The 22,026-nt window shown below is 30.7% G+C and overlaps 10 protein-coding genes across 10 annotated transcripts; 4 read left to right on the top strand and 6 right to left on the bottom strand.

Annotated features, from left to right (window-relative positions):
- Positions 1-15: 15 nt before the first annotated feature.
- On the bottom strand, positions 16-7,149 carry PPL_05666 (uncharacterized protein; the record flags this gene model as incomplete). Its single annotated transcript, XM_020576540.1, has 9 exons — positions 16-45; positions 151-1,218; positions 1,353-1,489; positions 1,761-1,952; positions 2,137-2,191; positions 2,467-4,934; positions 5,014-5,938; positions 6,182-6,456; positions 6,564-7,149. The coding sequence occupies 9 exons, from the start codon at positions 7,147-7,149 to the stop codon at positions 16-18; spliced, it is 5,736 nt and encodes a 1,911-aa protein (XP_020433789.1).
- Positions 7,150-7,263: 114 nt separating this feature from the next.
- On the bottom strand, positions 7,264-8,990 carry rab7B (Rab GTPase; the record flags this gene model as incomplete). The annotated part of the gene is made up of 3 exons (XM_020576541.1): positions 7,264-7,270; positions 8,361-8,861; positions 8,944-8,990. 3 exons carry the CDS (start codon positions 8,988-8,990, stop codon positions 7,264-7,266), a joined length of 555 nt encoding a protein of 184 aa, XP_020433790.1.
- An 811-nt stretch (positions 8,991-9,801) lies between these two features.
- Positions 9,802-10,322, bottom strand: trxC (thioredoxin family protein; the record flags this gene model as incomplete). The annotated part of the gene is made up of 2 exons (XM_020576542.1): positions 9,802-10,033; positions 10,162-10,322. 2 exons carry the CDS (start codon positions 10,320-10,322, stop codon positions 9,802-9,804), a joined length of 393 nt encoding a protein of 130 aa, XP_020433791.1.
- A 211-nt stretch (positions 10,323-10,533) lies between these two features.
- Positions 10,534-12,556, top strand: PPL_05669 (endonuclease/exonuclease/phosphatase domain-containing protein; the record flags this gene model as incomplete). The annotated part of the gene is made up of 5 exons (XM_020576543.1): positions 10,534-10,543; positions 10,602-10,630; positions 10,850-11,905; positions 11,986-12,271; positions 12,357-12,556. The coding sequence occupies 5 exons, from the start codon at positions 10,534-10,536 to the stop codon at positions 12,554-12,556; spliced, it is 1,581 nt and encodes a 526-aa protein (XP_020433792.1).
- Positions 12,557-13,209: 653 nt separating this feature from the next.
- Positions 13,210-14,079, top strand: PPL_05670 (uncharacterized protein; the record flags this gene model as incomplete). The annotated part of the gene is made up of 1 exon (XM_020576544.1): positions 13,210-14,079. The coding sequence occupies one exon, from the start codon at positions 13,210-13,212 to the stop codon at positions 14,077-14,079; it is 870 nt and encodes a 289-aa protein (XP_020433793.1).
- Positions 14,080-14,259: 180 nt separating this feature from the next.
- PPL_05671 (uncharacterized protein) lies at positions 14,260-15,705 on the bottom strand (the record flags this gene model as incomplete). The annotated part of the gene is made up of 3 exons (XM_020576545.1): positions 14,260-14,271; positions 14,437-15,432; positions 15,562-15,705. The coding sequence occupies 3 exons, from the start codon at positions 15,703-15,705 to the stop codon at positions 14,260-14,262; spliced, it is 1,152 nt and encodes a 383-aa protein (XP_020433794.1).
- A 569-nt stretch (positions 15,706-16,274) lies between these two features.
- PPL_05672 (uncharacterized protein) lies at positions 16,275-17,084 on the bottom strand (the record flags this gene model as incomplete). The annotated part of the gene is made up of 4 exons (XM_020576546.1): positions 16,275-16,364; positions 16,483-16,590; positions 16,766-16,836; positions 17,051-17,084. The coding sequence occupies 4 exons, from the start codon at positions 17,082-17,084 to the stop codon at positions 16,275-16,277; spliced, it is 303 nt and encodes a 100-aa protein (XP_020433795.1).
- A 2,215-nt stretch (positions 17,085-19,299) lies between these two features.
- On the top strand, positions 19,300-20,033 carry arcE (actin related protein 2/3 complex; the record flags this gene model as incomplete). The annotated part of the gene is made up of 2 exons (XM_020576547.1): positions 19,300-19,415; positions 19,712-20,033. 2 exons carry the CDS (start codon positions 19,300-19,302, stop codon positions 20,031-20,033), a joined length of 438 nt encoding a protein of 145 aa, XP_020433796.1.
- Positions 20,034-20,240: 207 nt separating this feature from the next.
- On the bottom strand, positions 20,241-21,409 carry PPL_05674 (uncharacterized protein; the record flags this gene model as incomplete). The annotated part of the gene is made up of 3 exons (XM_020576548.1): positions 20,241-20,512; positions 20,595-21,113; positions 21,391-21,409. The coding sequence occupies 3 exons, from the start codon at positions 21,407-21,409 to the stop codon at positions 20,241-20,243; spliced, it is 810 nt and encodes a 269-aa protein (XP_020433797.1).
- A 233-nt stretch (positions 21,410-21,642) lies between these two features.
- On the top strand, positions 21,643-21,994 carry nola3 (H/ACA ribonucleoprotein complex subunit NOP10; the record flags this gene model as incomplete). Its single annotated transcript, XM_020576549.1, has 3 exons — positions 21,643-21,693; positions 21,784-21,820; positions 21,897-21,994. 3 exons carry the CDS (start codon positions 21,643-21,645, stop codon positions 21,992-21,994), a joined length of 186 nt encoding a protein of 61 aa, XP_020433798.1.
- Between the last annotated feature and the right edge of the window lie 32 nt (positions 21,995-22,026).

Genomic DNA, 22,026 nt, shown 5'->3' on the forward strand with positions numbered 1-22,026 from the left:
ATTCAAAATCCGATTTTATATTTGATCAATGCTGACATTTTCAGACTAATAGATCTAATAAAACTCTAACAAAATGACTTCCAACTTATTCTAAAATTATTGATATTTTATTATGGATTATCAAAAATAGACAAGTTCCCACTTATCTACTTCCAGTAGTTTTAGTCCCATGGAAAACAGAAAATCTTTTTCAATCTTAAAGGTAGGAGGTAATGTTGATTCTGTCGAAAAATGATTTGATTTCATTTTGACCAGACGCTCAGCAATTTCATCTCGGGCTCTTACCTCCAGATCGATCTTGTTTTTAATATCCCCATCGTCATTGGCATCCGTCAATGTAAAGGTAATGTCCAACAGTCGACAGGGTGGAAGATTACATACATTGCAGAGTCTATCGTTAAAAATCTGATAACAGTTTGGACAACCAAAACGATCACTATCCAGTGATCTCGCTTCCTTTGTGATATGACCTTTCACTAAGTATAGATTGTCTTTTGTGTAATCATGTTCCTCTTTGAAGATTTTCGATGATATCGATGCTATGTTTGTCGATACCATTTTGTCTCTATAACACTGCCTAGTTAGTGATTTAAACAATGTGTTGTTTTGATGATTGACATTGTTATCCGATAGCCAATCTTTTAATTCTCTATATTCTTTGAAGTTTACAGTGTCTTTCTCATGGTAGGTTCCACTTGAGTATATGAGTGATAATCTGTTGAAACACGAAATCTTTGCAGATTTGATTGCTATTATATCACCAACATTGATATCAGGAAGATATCTTCTGATCGATTCATCAAAGAAAGTAACTGAGATCGAGTAGTTTTTAGAGTCAGCCAGTGTGATTGTCTGTATCGATAGTGTCGTTCCTTCCATATAATCACTGTCACTGATTCTCGGAACAACTAGTGGTGATTCTTTACTCTTTACATATCCGATCACATCAACATAGTTTCGGCTGCATGCAATCAACTCTTTGTAATCCGATTCCAATGAACTCATTGATATAAACTTATAATGGGTGTGAAGTGATGAGAATTCATTTGGACATGGAATCACTTTGGTATCAAAAGTGCTCTTCAGAGTGAATGGATGATCCACAGCAAAGTAAGAGATTTCAGCAAGCACATCGGTGATATAGCATGTCTTTCCTTCAACCAAATCTTCGAATTGATCTGGAAAGGAATTATTGTAGATGATTTTTATTTGGTTTCTCTATAGTTTTTAAAAATAATACTTTTATTAGATCATTTATAGTTATCTAAATACAAATATTTGAAAATTACAGCATGACTATCATCCAGGAGAATGGCAAATTGAAAGTTTTTTAGCTTGATCTTTCTTTTTACGTAGACTCTAACATTGAATTTCTTAGAATATTTACATTTAACCTTTGATAGAGGTATTACACTTGATGGATCTATACTCTCCATAGATTTTAAAGGATAAACAGAATGTATACTATTTTTACTCATACTTTGTGCAACTCAAAATAAATATATAATAAATAATCAAGAAAATAATATTTTTTCTTGGTAATAAATGATCATTTTAAAATTTACTTATTTTTTTTTTATTTTTAAAAAAAAATTGGGTGGGAAGGATCACGTACACTACACTGTTGCCATTATTTTTTTTTGGCTAATAATCTCTTCCATGTAATGAACATGAGCTTAAGAATTTCTCTTCAAGATAATGTGATATCCAGCAACACCAGAGTTCTTGTAGGTTGATGTCACTGCGATACAATGGCTTACCACGGTCCAAGTGTGAATCTGGTTCTCCGTATTGATCGAGATAGGCATCGTGCATCAGACTCTCACGATAGTCACGGATGATCGCCACCGTTGGGCTCTTGGTCTCGAGGAATACACCGATCTTGTAGATACCACAAACGTTCATGTGCTTATTGGCTTCAGTAGATGAATTGATGACACAGCAAGTGCTGTCTATGCAAATGAGATGTCCACACAGCAGACAGATTGCACTCTTGGTAGGGATGGTCTTGCAGGTTATACAGGGAATGTTAAGATACTTGATAAAGATATCTTTGTAGTTGTTTGGCAGATCGATAAAGGTCGGTCTCTTTGGCTCCATGATGATGAACGGTGAGTTCTTCTCGAGACGACTCACCCATATTGGTAGCAATGGGTTCTTTCTCTGTTTGGTGACGATTGCCTCCAACGAGCTGATTCCAAGCATTGAGAAAAGCTTGTCTTTCATAATGATGTCTTCACGTTGAAGTGTAGGAATCTTGTTGAACAGTATATGTTGAGAAAGACAGAGACATCTGAGCAGTGGTGAAATGTGCACCAGTAGATCTCTGTAAAAGATGCTCTGTTCCTCTGGTGATTGAGCGGCAAGCTGGTCTAGATACTCGAGAATCAGTTGAATCAATGATACTTTCTTCTTTTTCTCGAGTGTCGAATAGATCTTTGTGATAATGAACTGAACTACAAATACATCGAGTGAGAAACTGGTGATCACATCGATATCAAAGTTGCTGGGTGAATCCAATACAGAGAGGAACAGAATGAATGAACCGAATGGATCGATGGAAAGAATCGACTCTGACATACCCTTGAATAGATCGATGGTTGACTCTCTGTACTTGTGCTCTTTATGCTGATGAATATAATCTCTGAATACTTTATACAATGATTTAATAGTTAAAATATCGCGTGCAAAAATATCTGCTCCTATACAAAATTGTGGTGTTTGTTGTTGTTGTTGACTGTTATTATTATTGTTATTATTATTATAGTTATTATTGTTGTTACTTGGTTGTTGTATTTCTCTTGTTGCAATCTCTAGAAACTCTATATTTCTAGCAGTTAATTGACAGAGGAAATAAGGTGAAATTGTATCTACATTGCCACCTTTGAAAGCGACTCTATTCAACTCGTGGAAAAAGAAAAGATTTTCTTCAGACTTTTTGGCTGGTGATGCAGCAGAACTCTTTCCTTTGGGAACTAAAGATGAAAACCAATTTGACAATTGATTTTTTGTTACATCATCGAATGAATCCATCTTTTCTTTACCAAAACTTGTTGATAAACTATTGTTATTATTACTGTCTGTATTGATATTATTATTTTCTAAATCACTATCACTACTAACAGTCGCTTGTTGTTGATCCTTTCCACTATTTGAAAGTATCTCAATTTGATCTTTACCGCCACTGTTTACCAAGTTACTACTTCCATTGCTTGCGTTACTACTACTACTTCCATTACTCATACTTAAATGTGAAAATGGTGAAGTTCTTTCTTTGTTTGTTGTTGTTGTTGTTGTTGAACTTGTGTTGTTTGTTGTTTGTTGTTGTTGATTATTATTATTATTATTACTATTGTTATCTACAATTGGTATGATAATGTTTGAAACTCTTCTGCACATTGGACATAAGAATTCACCACTTAATGGTCGAATGATATGATCACCTTCGAAGCCGTCGAGTTGTGATGCCTTGTGCATCAATGCATCGGTATAGTGCTTGAAGCAATCGTGGTGAATGTGATGTCCACAGCATCTCATGTGTAGAGACGATGTATAGTTGAGAAGATCGAGTTGTGATCGTTGCTGTGGGAACGATATGTACTTGAGGAAATCCTTGCAGTGCTTCTTCAGTCGCAGTGGTAGGTTGGCAAGTACTGCAATCTTTGAAAAGGTGATCAGCGTTGAATACTGATACATTGCAATGACAGAGAGTGGATCCTTCTTTGAGTAGTTTCCCTTCAAACAAAGAACACAGGTTGCCACTTGGCAATCGTTGCTCTCCAACTCATCGTCAGAGTCGAGCGTCATCAAAAACTTGTTTTGTTGCTGTGTGAACTTTGCCATGATCTCTGCTTGACGTTGTTTGGCACCCTTTAGTTTCTCATCGGATGACTTTACTTGCTCCTCAAGAGTCTGTTTGTAATTTGGATACTTTTCAAACAAATACTCCTGGATGTCTGGATGATAACCAAAGAGTGAATCGATTATCTTGGTGATGAGATCACGCTTATCGACAAACAAGTTGTTCTGATGTGTTCGCTTTAACATCTCAATGAGTATATCGAATGTCGATGTAACAGTGTCTTTAAATAGATATTTCTGTAGCATACACAATACAGAATGTTTATGGGAAACAAAGGTGAGTTCTGGATGGTTAAGTTTATCCATTGGTAAATGTGAAGAACAATCTCCTTTATCGTTGTTGTTGTTGTTGTCGTTATTATCGTTTCCATACCATGGTTTCATTACATTTGTTGACAATGCCAAATAGTAAAGACATTCATTGACTGCAAACATTACCTCTGGGATATCATCGGGTGTTGTATTTCCAGATTCGAATATACGTTTAGTAAATGAGTGTAGCAGTGAAAGTGCCATGTAGTGAGCGAAATCGGAATGAACAATCTCTTCTACCGGTTGATTCCATTCGATTAGTGGTGCCAATGGTGGTGGCAACGGTAAGGAATCAGGATTCTTGAGTTTACGATTCTTTTTAAAGTCAAAGTAGGCAACGATTGAATCCTCTACGTTCTGTGGCGTATAGAGTGGATAGTATGGATTGAATTGTTTCCAAAACTCTGGTTTCAACTTAAAGATTGCCGGTTGGTCACCAGTGTGTGTTTGCTGTTCCATTGTCGCCACCTCTTGCAATATACTTTCAAAGAGTTGCTCCTTGTCCAGATAGGTCATTGTAGATTCAATCTTGCTATGAGTCTTTGCCTGGCCATACAACAGGTGAACCAACGCATTCTTGACATACTCTCTATTTGGCACCATCGATGCTCTCTCCTGATAGATCTGAATGATAAACTTGAAGAAATGAAAGTATTTATGATTGTTATGATCGTTTTGATTCTTAACGACAACCGGTAAGAATGCTCCAAATTCTTTTGAAGCAAAAATTAAGAATTCATTTACATCTAATACTGAAGCAACTATTGTTGATAATAATATTAATTAGTGTTTATATTATTGTTTGGAAAATTACTTAATTATTATTGTTTGTTAACTTACTTGTTTGAATGATGGATATATCATTTTCTAAAAAGAATAAACAATAAAGGAATGCTTTTTTTCTAACCATGTCATGATTGTTTCTAACCCAGTAGCTGTTGTTGACTTGGTGGACGAATACTTGACAAAGAACGAATGGCATCAATATACGGCTGAGATTGACTCGCTTTGGGAATAGTGATTTCAAATCGGTTGAATCTCCAAAGAGTGACCTTGTTTTCTGTATCAATTGTACGTAGAATCTGTACAGTGGGAGTATCAGTGAGACTGAACTGGTTCCATCGAACAGGTCGGTATTTGACACGGAGACACCGAGATAGCTGCCACTGAATTCTGTGGTTGCGTCGACCAGGAAATTAGTGTAATAGTCGATCAAGTCCAACATATCTTTGAGTTTGATATCGGCGGGAATAGATTCAATCATTTCCTTGGAGATATCGCGAAATTCAGAGTCTAGCTGGAACGAATAGATCCATTCGTCGCGGTCGTACTCTACGTGTGTGTTCATCTGGCGAGTGAATCGCTCGAAGCAATGAGCACGTCGCAGCACATAGAGATACTTGTTGAGAAGAGAACGCTTCTCAAAGAGAATATAGTGACAGAGTGTCGGTGCTTGAATCAACGTCTTGATATCACTGATGATCGCGGTGTGATGTCTGTCCAACGATCCACCCCTGCTAAGAACCATAAGCAGAGCATCTAGAGTGGTATCCAAAAACGATGGATTGTACTCCTTGCTAAACTGCGTCGATATCGAACTGATAGAGAATACCTGTGGTGAATATCTGTAGACGGCATCGATTGTCGAGATCTTGGCGAGCTGCGAGTAGACGTGTGTATAGGACTTTGAGAATCCAACTTTAAACGTGTGGTCGCACAGCAGAAACAAGAAGAGATAGACAATCTTTGAGTAGAGTTCCGCGCCCTCCAACAAGATGAGTCGCACGAGGGGTGGTTGGAATTCTACTGGGAGCGAATAGTGCACGGCGTCGTCGGCTCGACTGAATTTCAGTGGTTCGTTGTGGGTGATTGGCAGCGTCGATGGATTCAGTGTCTGGTAACACAGCTCCTCGCACAACACATGTGAAATGGCGGCACCGATATGCGCCACTCCGTCAATCCAAGTGAGCAGCTCCAGCGAATACTGATTGGCGACGGATTCGCTTACGTGTGAGAATTCCGTTTGGAATACAGTGTGGCTGTTCAACTCCAAAATAATGGAAAGTATACAACGAATCGAGAGATGTGTAGATATCAGGAGATCGGATTTCATATTGAGAGTAGGATCCTCTTCGGGACCGGTATGCGCATGATTCGAACAGAATCCCGACTCTTTCCAACTGTCCATCGTTCCACAATCGCAACTTCCACCATAGTATGCAAAACTCGTTGAATAGTCATGACCTTCTTTCTCATGTGGTCCAGCTGCAAAACAATCATAACCTGCAAATTATAATTGTTTTGAAAACACAGGTGTTAATCATACAGTACAGTTGATCAAACATTTTAAATCTATTGTATTGATATTTAATTGATTAAAAGTAACTTACAAATTGAACTACTTGGTGAAAGTGCACATGTTTTACAACGATAGAATAATCCGTTTGGTCCCCATACTTTGTGACATGAGCGTGGCTTTGAAATGGAGGAGAGATACTGCTTGATATCTTTAGAGTCGACAGAGAGATAAAAGACAATGTTTACTTTTTCTATGAACTGTCGCATTGAGATGTGGTTGTGTGCCAACTGTGTCTTGAGAAACAAGAGAAACTCAAGGAAGATAGGTGGTCCTTTCTCAACTAAAACATTGAGAAGTTCATTGTTTTTCTTTTTCAACAGTGATTTATAATCGATTACATTGTTTATAACTTGTAATTGTTGTGAATTCGAATTGTTATTATTGTTGCTATTACTAATATTATTATAATTACTGCTACTGTTATTCCGACTACCACTTCCACTTCCACTACTACCACTCGAGTTACTCATACTACTGCTACTATTATTCTTGTTATCAGAAGAATCTGGCATATCAGTATCAGAGTTACTACTACCACCACCACCATTGAAATTCGATTTCCTCTCACCACCGTTCCCATCGTTATGTTGATTAGATTTCGAAGAATTGATACCCATCTTCTTCTTCTTCTTCCTCTTCGAAATTTTAAACTAACAAGTTTCTCTCTCTCAAATGTTAGATCTTTTATTCTATTATTACTCTATTCTTTTTCTTTTCTTTTCTATCTGTTATTATTTGCTAAATATATATAAAAGTTTCTATCTATTTAATTTAAAAATTGAATTTAATAATAAAAAAACAAAACAAAACAAAATATTAAACTAAAAAAAATATAAATTTAAAATATATAAGTATTGGAAATTAACTAAACTTTGGATCTTTTATCATTATCTAATAATATTTAATATAGATCTATAATAATATTATAATTATATTTATATATCTTTATAATTATTATTACTGTAAGTTAATATTGAAAACATAAAAAACTAATTAAAAAAGTAATTTTTGTTTCAAAAAATTAAATGTCACAAAAATTTTATCTCGGTTCACTGAAGGGTGTATTAAATGTTATGTTAAGCAAGCAAAGATAATAGTGGAAATTTAACGTTGATGACTCGAAATAAATCTTTTCTATTTATACATGATGAAAAGATAGATCTATATTTATCTTTTTTTTTAAGAGATTAAAAAAACATGTTTTGATAAATTTTGCATTTTATTTTAATTGTTCTATCAATAACTATCAATCAAAATTAGATTTCAATCATCTATAAAAACAATTACATAATTCATTTAAAAAAATAAACTAAAAAAGCTTTGATATCATATCATAATTAATTATCTATAGATCTTAAAATATTTTTACAAAAAAACAAAAATTAAATTAAATTAAAAAAATGAAATTCTGAATTATGATTTCCCAAAAAACCATGGTGATCGACTTTTTTTGAGAAGCTCCACATATGACGACGAGTCAAGCTACGCAAAAGATGAATGGTAACAGACTCCTTAAAAACATAGTCTCTAAATCGAATCCAATTCTTTAGATTACGATAATTATCGAAAGTAATAAGAACCTCATACAAAGAAAGAAGAATAAACTATATATATGATTTGTTTTTGAAATATCTAAAACAATATGTTTTTTTTTTAATCTATTATATTATAAACTATTGTCCACCACCACAACAACTTGATTTTGAAGATACTGTGTCCAATACTACTAAATCCTCACTGTGAATAATAAATATAAAATGTTAGTGTTTTTTTTTTTTTTTTTTACTTGATTATTTGTATCTTATAATTAGATTGATTGATTATTTACCGCTGAGAATCACTAGGTATTAAATTTTGTAAAGAAATTCTTGAAACGGTTGCGAATGCCTCTTCGATGTTGGTGGCATCCTTTGCAGAGGTGTCGAAATAGAAAATGTTTCCACCGATCTCCTTGATAAAGTTGGTTGCAGCACGCTCTGTAACCTTTCTGTTCTCTGGTTCGTCGACCTTGTTGCCCAGCACGACGAATGGGAATTGATCGGGGTTCTGAACACCGGTCTTGTCTATAAAGTCTTCACGCCACATCTTTAGTTCGTGAAGTGTTTTCTCGTTGGTGACGTCAAACACCAGAATGCAGCAGTCTGCACCACGATAATATGAAATCTCGAGACTACGGAATCTCTCTTGACCCGATGTATCCCAAAGCTGCAGTGTCACCATCTTGTCATTGACCATAACATCTTTATTAACAAAATCCACTCCAATCGTTGGTTTCAGTGGTACAAATCTTTGATCTACATATCTTTTTAATATACTTGTTTTTCCAACACTATAGTAATAACAATTGATTGATTAATATCAATCTTTCTATCTATCTATATGTCTATTAACTTAACACATTATTTGTTTACCTTTTCTCACCAATTATAACTATTTTCACTACTTTTCTTGGTGCCATTATATATATTTATTTTCTGTATGTTTATATATTTATATATTTATTTTATCTACTTTTAATATCTATCTGTTTGGTTTTGTTTTGTTTTGTTTTTTGATTATATATAATGAAAATAATAATTGAATATGTATTAAACAATAAAAGTAATAAAGTGTATGTAAAACAACAATTTTAATTAATTGTTAAAAAAAAAACAGATCTTTTAAGTGTAAAGTCAATTTTTTTGTTTTTTTTTTTTTTTTAAAAGATTTTTTTGTTTAATTTTAATTTTTTAATTAATTATTTGATTGATATTTGATTGATGTGTGAAATAAACAAACAAAATAGAATGAATGTTGTATTATATAATACAGAGAAGAGATAAACAGGTAGACAGAAAAATATTAATTTGAAATAAAAAATAGAAATCGAAAATAGATTGCAAGATGTATTTTTTTTTGTTTTTTTTTTGCTTCTTCTCATGAAAAAATCAACTTGTTGACCCGAAAACCTAAAAATATTTAAACTTCATTGGAAATTTACCATTAATAGTTTGTATTGGGTAGTCAAACCCAAATCCGAATTAATAAATTTATAAACAAACTATAGTTATTATTTTTATGTTAGTCAATTGATAAATATCAAGATTGATATCATAAATATATACTAATAATAACTTAATTATTGAATGAATGAACTTAATTATTATTAGTTTTAGTTAATAAAAAAAGAAACTTAATCTAATTAGTTTTTTTTTTTTTATAGATGTTTTTTATGTTTTATTTATTACTAGTTTTAAATATTATGTTATTTGATTGTTGTGAATGTTTATTTATTTTGTTTTCTCGATGAGATCTAATAATTTCTTTTCATTGACAGCACCAATAACTCTAACGACTTCTTTACCATCTTTGAAACCAATGATGGTTGGGATTGAACTAACACCGAATTCCTCGGCGATAGCGGGTAGTTTATCGATATCTAGTTTTGCAAGCTTGGTATCTTTGACATTGTTGAAGGTTTTCTCTAGAACTGGGTTCATCATTCTGCATGGTCCACACCAACTACACATTTATTAAAGATTGACAAAGCAACAACAACAACAAGTTAGTTAGCTATCGATATCAATCATTGTGATTGTTTATCATTCCATCAACAACTAACAAACAATCTCTAAAAGCACTTAACATACTCTGCATAAAAGTCTACTACAGCACTCTTGTTGTCATCTAAAAACTTATCGAATGACTTTACATCATCTGCCTTTGTAAAATAGAATCTGGTGCTAAGGAAAGATGCTCTATTAACACCACCATTCAAAAATAAACTTGAAGCTGATCTAAAAACTGACATTCTTATTGTATTTATATATATATTCTGATTAATGTGAAATCGAGGGAAAAAATATTGTGTAAAAATAATGAAAAATTGTGAAATCGATTATTTTTATAAAAAATATTAGATGAAAAGAATTATGTGATCTTCTTTCAAAGTTTGAGTCTTAATTTCAGTCATTCTTCTGGAACATGAGTAAATGTAATGTTCGAGAACAATTTTATATTAAATGAGTTATAGTAAAATGATATATTCTTTGATTAGATAAAATTGTTAGAAAAATGTTTTATTTTATAGATAATGATAAAAAGAGAATGATCATAGCAGTTTGTTATATATGTTTAAATTTATTGAGAATTTTATTATTGGGTATTCAAATTAAATAGAATATTTATTTATCACATTTAAAAAAATTCAAAAAAAAATCAATAATAATTAAAAATAGACTCGATTCAAAGTTTGCAAATCAATTTAAATTAAACTATTTATTTAAAAACACATAATAATAATAGTTTTGTAAATTTATTTGTATTTTAAAAAAAAAGATGATAGTATCATTATTTCCACCGGTACCTGTTGTAAATGTACCACTTCGATTGGCATATAGAGAGACTGTTGATCCTAATAAAGTAGACTCAGCAAAGACAGTATTGTTTTCAAGCTTTAAGAACTTTATACACTATAATTGTATTGAAGATCTAAAGATTTATATTGATGATGTAGAGTATGTTAAGGAGAGTGGTGTTGGTTTAACAGCTGATGAACATGAACAACAACAGCAGCATCATTCAAAGACAATTCTATCAAAGATATCAAAGTTTTTCAAATCAGATAAATCAGATGAGGAAAGTGAAGCCGCTCAAATCAAATCGGTGTATGGAGTAACCGATTCCAATATCATTCCACTCAACGAGGAAAACGCACTGTTTATACCGCGTGTCGAACATGCCAATAAACAAGTGACATTGAAGTTCACAATCAAAAAGAAACCATTCGAGTTGAAAGCGACCGTACAGCACAGACACCCAAGAGTTTGGTCTGATATCAAACAACTCGATCTCGTTTCATTGGAGAATGAGAAGATCGAAGAAGAACAAACGGCAATGACCAACTCATCGTTTAGAGTCATGCAATTCAATATCTTGGCAGATTGTTATACTTCACCGGCTAACTATGTAGGATGTCCTGTTTATTCGCTCTACAGGAACTACCGGCAATGGGTTCTACCAGAGTACATACTGGAGCATAGTCCCGATGTTGTATGTCTTCAGGAAGCAGAGGTGAGAATGGAGCGACTCACCAAAAAGTTGGTGGAAGCTGGCTATCTACACACACCGCTATGCGATCTCGCACGTTACGAAGAAGAACAGAGTATTACTTACTTCAAGACATCGAGATACCAGCCTATTGAACTCCAAATGGTACACTATAAGAATCTAAAGAACCTCCTTACACCGGCACAATTAGATCCACTCCTCAAATCGTCAATCACCGCCAAGTATCTCGATCTTCTAAGCAGCTCAATGCATCATAACAAGTTCTCACTAGCGTTGCTTCAAGATAAACAAACTTCTTCAAGCATATTATTTGGAAGTGTACATGTAAGTTTATTATTCTGATCAGATGTTTTTGTGGAAGATTCGCTAACTTTGTTATGTTTTTTTTTTTTTTTTAACAACAGTTACATTGGGGATCACCTGATTTTGATATCAACTATATTGCACAGGTTATTCAATTACATATATTCATGATGGTTGTTGGTAATCTATTGGATAAGCATTCATTACCTAGAGATACTCCTTTGGTAATTTGCGGTGACTACAACAATGGACCAACACAAAAAGCATATACGTTAATGGACTATGGTCAATACGAGTTGAATGGCTACACTCTTTCACATTCATTTAAAATGTCCAGTGCCTATAGTCATCGTCCTGATGGTGAACCAAAATATACAATTCGAACAAGTAATTATACTTGAAATAATAGCTACACAAATCTAGATTAGGCTTTACTAATTAATATAAAATTATTATTATTCAAATTAATTAGATCATTTCACAGGTAGCATAGATCAAATTTGGATGTCAGAGAAACTAAGAGTTTCTAAACTTTTGGAAATAGGTGATCATTATCCAAGACAGCTCCCATCACTAACTGATCCTTCTGATCACATAATGATGTTGGCAGATCTCTATGTTTCTAAACATCCAAGGGTAACTCTGACTGCTGCCGACAATAACCAATCATGATTAGTAGAATAATAGTATTTGAATTATATCATACTCGATATGTTGTTAAAAATAAAATATCGAAACATTGTGTTGTAACTTTTAACTAATTAAGCGAATATATTTAAATCGATTATTTAAATTGTGTTTCGTTGTTTTTGTTAATGGGTAACATATTATTAAGTTAATTTAGTATTTCTGATCAACAAATTCCTATTTTCCAAGTACAATCATCAAAATCAGATTGTTATGATCTAATTTAGATATTAAAAGTGTATTTATTAAAATAGATGTTCAAGATAGTTACTTTCACTTTTATATCCTGAAATGCTATATTTAGAAATAACAAGAGTATCTATCTTTTGAAGATTGATTGAACTTGATAATCAATCAACATACACTCTATGATTAAAAAATAATTTTATATTATTTTATTTCTATTAAATATATGAAAGTTATATCTTTACCTTACAATTGACTCACCAATACTAAACTGACAAAATTTATAATAAATATATTTTAACACATTTTGGGGTGTCAATATTTATCTATTATTAATTATTAATTTATTTTAAAAAAACAAAAAAATCATTTATATTTTTGAATCATTTGATTAAAATCACATAAATATTTATTTCTATCAACAAATTTTATTAAATTAAAAAAAACAAAACATGATTAAAAATCAATATATTTTTCTTTTTTTTATTGGACTGACTCTTCAAGTCAGTTTGTGTCAAGATCTACCATCGTACTTTACATTTAAACCAAGTGGAATATTCTGTCCTAAAAATTCATCCAATTGCACGAAATTCTTGTTGAGTGAGGTCAACTCAAAGACCAATGTAAATATAGAGGTTAAAAACCTATATTTCGAGAGTAGTGTCAATCAGAGCATTGTTCTAAGCGCTGGTGCAAACAATGTCGTAATCAAAGGTTTCTTCATGACCGTAATGGGACCGATTATAAACTTCCGTGTACAACAAGCCTATCGTTTAGTTCCCACTCCCAATGCACCACCTGCAGAAGGAAAATTCTATCAAATCGAAAACTCTGGAATCATGTGTATTCCCGAACGTCAGTGTCCAGGAAAGCGAGCTGTCCTCATCAATGGAAAGAATACATCGGTTCTAATCAATAATTTCGATGACAGTGCTTACAATAGCATCTTCTTGTTTGATATGTCATGGTTGGAGAGCAAGATCGTTGCTGAAAAACCGTACACCGCTATTGTATATGGTACTGCCAATAAAGGAAACTTGGTTATCCACTCTGCCTATGTCAACATCAATGATCCTCCAACCAAATGTCCAGAACTACCATTAGCAAAATGTTTAGCAGGCCATGTTACTACTTACATCAGAGGTTCAGATAGATGCTACTCCTTTGATGAATGTACCAAGAGTGGACTCTGCTCTTTGGCCATTCCAAAATGTTCAGACCATTTCAGATTGGTATCATACCCCTCGAAATCCAGTCACGGTTGTCCAAAATATTTGTGTGAACCTGATTTCTTACCACCTACATCATTTCATAATGAATAAATCTAAAAAACTTTAGTTTGGTTTATTTTTTTGAATAAAAATACGTACAGAATGAGTTAGAGAAAATTTGCTTTTGCCCATCTTATTAAATTAGCTTTACAAGTTTTAGTTCATATTAAAAAAAATACAGTATGTTAATATGTTAGATATTAATCAATTATACAAATACTATTTTATTTTTTATGATAAAATCTATATATATATATAGACCAAACAAACAATTGTTTGGGTGCATGAGTCTTTATTTTATTTTGATATATATGTTTGGAAAAACCAGATTAATGTCTACATAATTATACAATTTTTAGATTTCTTTTTCTTTTTGTTGTTATTGTTATTGTTGCTGTTGTTATTTACAATGTTGTTTTCATTTAATTCATTGTTATTGTTAAGATTATTGTTATTCAATGTCGATGTTGTTGTAGTTGTTGTTGTGGTTGTTGTTGATTGTTCGGTGTTACTGTTGTTATTGTTTTCTGAGACTATACTATTTTCGATTGATGATGGCGAGGTAGATACAGTTGGTGAGAGGTTATAACTTTCAATACAAGGCGGTGTTGTGTTTTCATTATCTTGTTGAATAATAATGTTGGTGCGCGCATTATTTGTAATGGTTGTATTTTGATTTGATTCATTATTGATACTACTATTGTTGTTGTTGTTGCTGCTACTGTTATTATTTGTTGTATTTACATTTGTTGATTCATTGGCGTTATTATCATTGTCATCATCTTCTTCTTCATCATCATCTACACCGTCTTCATCGTCATCGTCATCACCATCTTCATCTACATTCTCATCATCTTCATCATCATCATCGTCGTCTTCGTCATAGTTGTTATAATCATCTTCATCCATCTCGAAATAATCTATATCCATACCACGCTCTGCCATTTTTATCTTCTCAACTGAACGTTTGTGCTCCTCGGGGTTGGTGTCGGGATGTGGAATGACAATGTGTGCTGGCTTGGATGCGTTTGCCTTCTCGACGAGCTTGGCACAACGCTTCTTGTAGGCATCACGGTTCTGTCTCCATTCGACACTGGCGTCGACATTGGCTGGCGAAGAGCAATTTGGATCACTGAGAATCGACATGACACTGAGAATGATTGTCGAAACTGTTTGTGTTGGTAGCCAACGCTCTTGAGGTAGCTCACCGGACAGTGCATCCTCGCCAGGTGGATGTAAAATACTGATACAGACTTTGCCCTCTTTTTGATAGACATTTGGATGCCAAAACTCTGAAAGGAATCTCAGTGACGGTGGACTCATTGGATAGTCCTTTGGAAACGTCAATAACAATTGGAAAACTCCACCTTCATAAAATGTATCTTTTGGTCCTTCTAAATATACCTTTTTTTATTTTATTATTAATATTACAATTTTTTTTTTTATTAAAAGTACAAAAATGATTATATATATTATATATTGTTGTATTTATAAATTTGTTATAGGTGATTGTGAACTAATATCACACATTGCCATATCACTATTATTTCCACTATAATGTTGTACGATCGAGAGTGGAGTCGATGGTGGTGATGGTGGAATAGAATTGGAACATAAATTCGATGGTGAATAGTAGTAGAGCATTGGTGAAGATGTATATGATGATTGTTGATTCATTTTATTATTTATTTTTAGTTGTATTGGAAAATATATAGTTTTAAAGTAATATAAATTGGTATTTCTAATTGGTCAAGTTTAATTTAATTTTTGATTTAATGATTATAAAATTGAATTGGAATTGATTTAAATAGTGGATTGATTATTCCTAAACCTCACATCGTGATATTTTCTCACAGTTGGCAAATGTAAATATTAATATTAATTACCAACAAAGTAATATTACTCAATGAGTAGGAAATGATATTTTGGAAACTGACCACAAACACAGACATAATAAAGAAAAAAACAGACTTTTAAAATATTAAAAAACAACAATGGATAATATTGTGTTTATTTGTCCACACAATTTAATTATTTATATTGTCGTTTCTTTCATGAAACGAATAAAAAAAAAAGTAGAAGAAGGTTTGGAAATATATTAAACAAATGTTACTCTCACTCTATTGTTTATTTATTTTATTTCTATCTTTTTCAATTGAAAGTGTGGTAGATAGAGATAAGGTAGTTTTGTTTATAGATTTTGATTGCGTGGTTGTTTGTGTGTATGTATGTGTGTGATAATGAAATTAAAAATAGAAATAAAAAGATAGGATTCTCATATAATAAACACCTGAAAGTAAGAGGTATAATGATGATGTTGATGAGAGTGACTGGAACTATTTAAAAATCAAAAAACCAAAAAACCAATCCACATTTTATGTTTCTATCTATTTAATGATTTGTTTTAACTACCAAATATAGAATGAAATAACAATAATAATGTAAAATATATACTATATGTTGATCTACTGTCCATCTATGTATTGGATATTTAGGATGATTGATTGATTGCCATCGATGATTGAAATAAAACACATTGTTATATTTTATAATTATTAAATTCTAAAATCAAAATAATCTGAAATTATTTCATATTTCACTAATTATCAAACACATCAAATAACTATAATAAATATAGAGTAGTCACCAAACTGTTGTGTTGTCCACAATTATAAATCAACAATAAAAGATAAAGGTTGGATTTAAATTTTAAAATTATATTATATAATATATTTACCTTCCATTCATAGAGTGATGATTCATTAACCAATTCAACTGTGAATCCCTCCACTGGATCTTTCATTAAACCTAATTAAAATAATTATAATAATTCATTATTATTAGTATAATGATCAATAATGTTTGGTTATTTATTTATTGAGTTCAGCAGTTTGATAATCCTTTGACCAAAATAAAAACAAATCGATTGTGTCTATTTTATGCTTTTTACCAAATTTGGTAAAAATACAAAAAAGGTAAAACCAATTGATTTACTATTTTAATTACTTGATTATGTACTTACCATTTAATTGATTCGCTAACAATTTTGTAGTCATCTTTAATATATATTACTTTTATAAATTATCTAATTTATAATCAAACTCTTTTATTTTATTTACTATTTCTATTATTATTATTATTACTTTTAACTATTATTAAACTATTATAACTATATTAACTAGAATGTTAGATATTGTGTGCTTTTATGTAATTATTATTATTAATATTCTTTTCTTTGGTTTTATTAATTTGATTATTTGATGGTGATGATGAGTGACTCTTTTTCCTTTTTTGCTTTTTGTTCAACTTTGATGTTTAACTTCTATTTATTTCAATGGTATTGATATCGGTCGGTTTTATATTTGTTGATATTCTCTTGTCTCTTTGTTTTTCAATTCTTTTAGTGTATTGACTTATTTACTGGGTGTTGAGGGTATTACAATTAGGTTAACAACTCTATATTCTTTTATATACAATAATACTATTTACTTTTACAGCTTTACTATTGATTTTTGTTTATTATTTACTATAGTAATATTATATATTGTGAAATTGTTGATAGTTGCAATGATACACATTAAAAAATAACAATTAATTGATTATTATTTTGGTTCGTCAAAAATGTTGTTTGTTGTAATATTACAATGAGACCTTTTTTTTATAAAAAGTGTCTTTTCAGTGTATATATATTGTAGTACTATCTAAATAAAGTGAAACAAATAGATTGTTTTTGTAATCTAATGAATAAACTAAAAAAATTGGGTTTGTTTTGTTTGCGTTTCAAACCTTTTTGTAATAAAATAAAAAAAAGTAGAAAGAAATAAAATGTCGATTGTTTTTTGTTTTTAATTAATTTTTGTATAAATTAATTTAGATTGTGAGAGTGAAATGCAATGTGTTGTTTGTAGTACTGTATGAGATTTGCGTTGTAGGTTTGAATTACAAAAGTTATTACTATTTTTATTTGTTTGTTTTTTGTTTTTTTTTTTTTTTTTTTTTTTTTTTTTTTTTAATAAAAAGGTAGAATGTATAGAATAATTATAAAGAAGTAAGTAAAAATTAAAAGGAAAGATGAAAGATGGTTGTTGATTGTTATGATTTGATTTAAATGTTGTTTGATATGGTATGGTATGGTTGGCACACTCGTTGATTGTTTGATTATTTGATTATAATGAATTAATATATTTATATTGACTTGAATATATGATTCAATAACATTGAATTGAATGATTGACTGTGAAAGAATAAAGTCAAAAAAAAAAAAAATATTGTCGATTTATAAATAACTGTATGTTTTTTTGTTTTGTTTGCTTTTTAATATTAAAAAGTGATAATAATATTATAAATTTACTCCACACATGTGTCAATCACATCAGCTCACACCTCCACACTCATTCACATCAATCACTACTATCATTATAAAAAAACAAACAAAAATCGGTTGTGTATTGCTGTTTCTCACAACGCAAAACAATTATACACGCAAAAATAACAACAAACACCAACCATATAAACCACATAACCACTCTAGTATTTTTTTTTTTTGTTTTTATCTGTTAAGTTAAAATAATGTGTATGCGAATTGGCAAACTAAACAAATATATATTGTATATATTTAGCAATTTATTTATACAACTTTTTGATGATGATCATTGTGCTATTATTGAATTGATGTTGCCAAACTTATCAAATCTCTCGAGATTTAAAAATAGAGTGTAGTGATTACAATGTTTATATAAAATATATACACCTTCTTTAAAAATAAAATAAAAAAAAAGTCTGCTTTAATTTATTTATTTGATTCAATCAAATTCCACACTGAAGTTCAAAAAATCATGTTTATTCAAAAAAAAAAATAGAAAACAACCCACTCAATACAAAAACCAACCCAAATGTTGTTTTGATTTTTTTATTGAAATGCAATGGGTTTATCATTTTAACAAGCTTACCAAAATTTTCAAAAAAAATAAAAAAAAATTGGTGAAAAAATAAAAATTAATTGAAATTTGAAAAAAATCCATTTTTTTTTTTGGTGCTTCATCAGGTTCATATTGGTCAAAAGAGCAGTGTTAACATCAAAAAATAAAGTTACTGCCAAATTTATTGATATTATTAATATATATTCAATTTGTATTATAAACAACAACAACAGTCATCCACAATAATAGTTTTAAAAAAGTTATTGAATTGATTCAACAAACAACAAAACTTAAATTATCTAATTCCTGTACAACATTCATCACAAACCACTATATATACATATAAATCAAAATGAGCAACTACGAAGAAGAAAACATCGAAGAGAAGACTACCGGTGGAAAGTCTGATGCTGAATACAAATCCGATATTGCTGCAAGAGAGAGAGAAGTCACCAAATTTTTGAATCAGTAAGTAACAATTCGATCAATCATCAATCAATCAATCTATCAAATTTGTTAGACTGCAGTCCATCTCATATATGTATTATATATTATATAAAACAAACACTACCTACACGAATTCAACCAAATTTAGAATAGATTTAGCATAAAAGATATAATATAATAACAACAGGAAAACAATCAATGAATTGCATTGATGATGATGATGATGATGATGTTAATGATTGATTGATCACAAAAGTTATTTAAAAGTTAATTGATTATTAACATGTTTCAATCATGATTGATTATTTTAATTGTAGAAGTAAAGCAGTTGATGCCTTACCAGTTGTTTTGGCAGATCCACCAATCTACACTAAATCACAAGCAATTAAAGATCAAAACGCTGCAATCGTTATCAATGTTTTGTCAAACATCAAGGAAAAGGAAATCGACGGTTGTTTAGAGTCACTCGATGCTGATCAATTGGATATTTTGATGAAATACATCTATCGTGGTCTCGCTGCTGCCGCCACCTCTGACAACACAAACGCTGCTCTCTTTTTCAAGTGGTACGAAGCCACCTTGAAGAAGGCTGGTATGGGATGTGTCGTTCGTGCCATCTCCGAGAGAAAGACAGTTTAAAATAATTATTCATTAACAAAATAATAAAAACAACAACAACAACCAACCATTTACATACATAAAACAAAACAAATAACAACAACATCAATAGCAACAATCAATAACAAATAAACTATCAAAAAAAAAAAAAAAAAAAAAACAACTAATAGAATATTTATTTTAATATCAGTCAATCTTTTTGTTTTATTGTTTAATTAATAATAGGTTTCATTTTTTATATCTTGATCTTGATGTTGTTGTCTTTTGCGTTTCAAAATAATGTAGAAAGTAGAATTTCATTTCAATGTCAATTGAGATTTCACTCTGGTTCTTTCCTCGTGCGAAAGGTTTCTCGTCCAAACGTTGAACAGTTGCCATAAACTGAAATGGATTAAACAAATGATATTTCTTTTCTAAATCATTTTTCATATGCATACATGAATAATCGAAATCACCAATTCTTTCACAACCACATATTGTTTTTGGTTTATTAATATTATCTAGATAGTATAAATAATTATAAATAAGTTATTTTCTTTTAGTTAGAGAATACGGAATTGAAAATTAATATTAACTAAATACCTTTAAATCCTAGAAGTTCATTTGGAAATGTTATTAGAGAATTATGTTCATTATCGATGGTTATTTTTGGTAATGGAATAGGACATTGTATTGGTGTAGTTTGAGTATTATTTTCTTCTTGTTTCTCTAGGGACCCTGCTACTAAATTTAAATTTAAAGAATCATTGGTGGTTTTCGAAGATAAAATGACTTGGTGTGAAATATTTGGATTGTTTGATTGTGGAAGTCCAGAGAAATTTAGAGATATAGGTAAATTGAATTGATTATCATATTTTAATATTGTAAATGACTGCAAGTAGATGGTAGAAAGATCTGGTGTTCTCTTTTCCTGTGAGTCAAGTAGTAGAAAATTTAAATCATCTTTGGTCGGTTTCCAAAACCTGCTATTTCTTTCACACATCATTTCACCACTGCCACCAAACTTTAGATTAAAATGAACTACAGTAAGCTTTTCATTATTTCCATTGTTAGGGGAGCTCGACCTTTTATTGGTAGTTGATTGAGGTGGTACCTTTGATACTATATCAAAATAAGGCATTATTTATTAGAACGAAAAAAATAACAATAAAAACGAGTACCGAAATATTTGGTGATTTAAAAAAAAAAAATTGTCAGATTATTTTTTTTTGTTTATTGTTAATTTACTTTCTTGAAAATTTAACAATTTACTATTAGATTGTTATATTATTTTCAGGTCCTCATCTAATAAATATCTCTATATTGTGTAAATCTAATATATATATTTCCATGTTTATTTCAAAATTTTTAAATGACATTTTTTTCTATTTTTATTTACTTGATTTAATTTTACTCATTTTAATATGAATGTATAAGGTTTCATGATATGATCTATTCAACTGTTAATATTTATTGTCTGTGATTCACTCTTAATCATAAACACAAACTTTAATTACAATTTTTTTAAAAAAAAAATTACAAAAAAAAATTCAAAAAAAATCAAATTAAAAAAACGAGCAATAATAAAACGAATAGTTGTGCCAACACCAACCAATAATAATATAAATAAATAAATATATAATATACAAAAATGCATTTGATGTACTATGTTGAAAATGGTGAAAGAAAATACACCTTAAAGGTATTGTACTTAACATTGTTACTGATATTCTTACTTTACCACGCACCTATTAACACAATTTATCGTTTTAAAAAAAACTAACAGAAAAAGGGTCCAAAGGGTCAATTCGCCTATTCTGCTCACCCAGGTACATATATACATTTATCATTATCTACTTTAGAATCTAATAAGTACTAACATTCTATCATTTATTATTTAAACAGCTCGTTTTTCAGTTGATGATAAATACTCAAGAGAGAGAATTGCTTTAAAGAAGAGATTCAACGTTTTACTTACTCAAACACCAGCACCACAATATTAAAACAGATGATATACTTAACAATCGAAAAAACA

The sequence above is a fragment of the Heterostelium album genome (assembly GCF_000004825.1).
Source record: "Heterostelium album PN500 unplaced genomic scaffold PPL_contig12, whole genome shotgun sequence".
In the NCBI taxonomy this organism is placed as follows: Eukaryota; Evosea; class Eumycetozoa; order Acytosteliales; family Acytosteliaceae; genus Heterostelium; species Heterostelium album.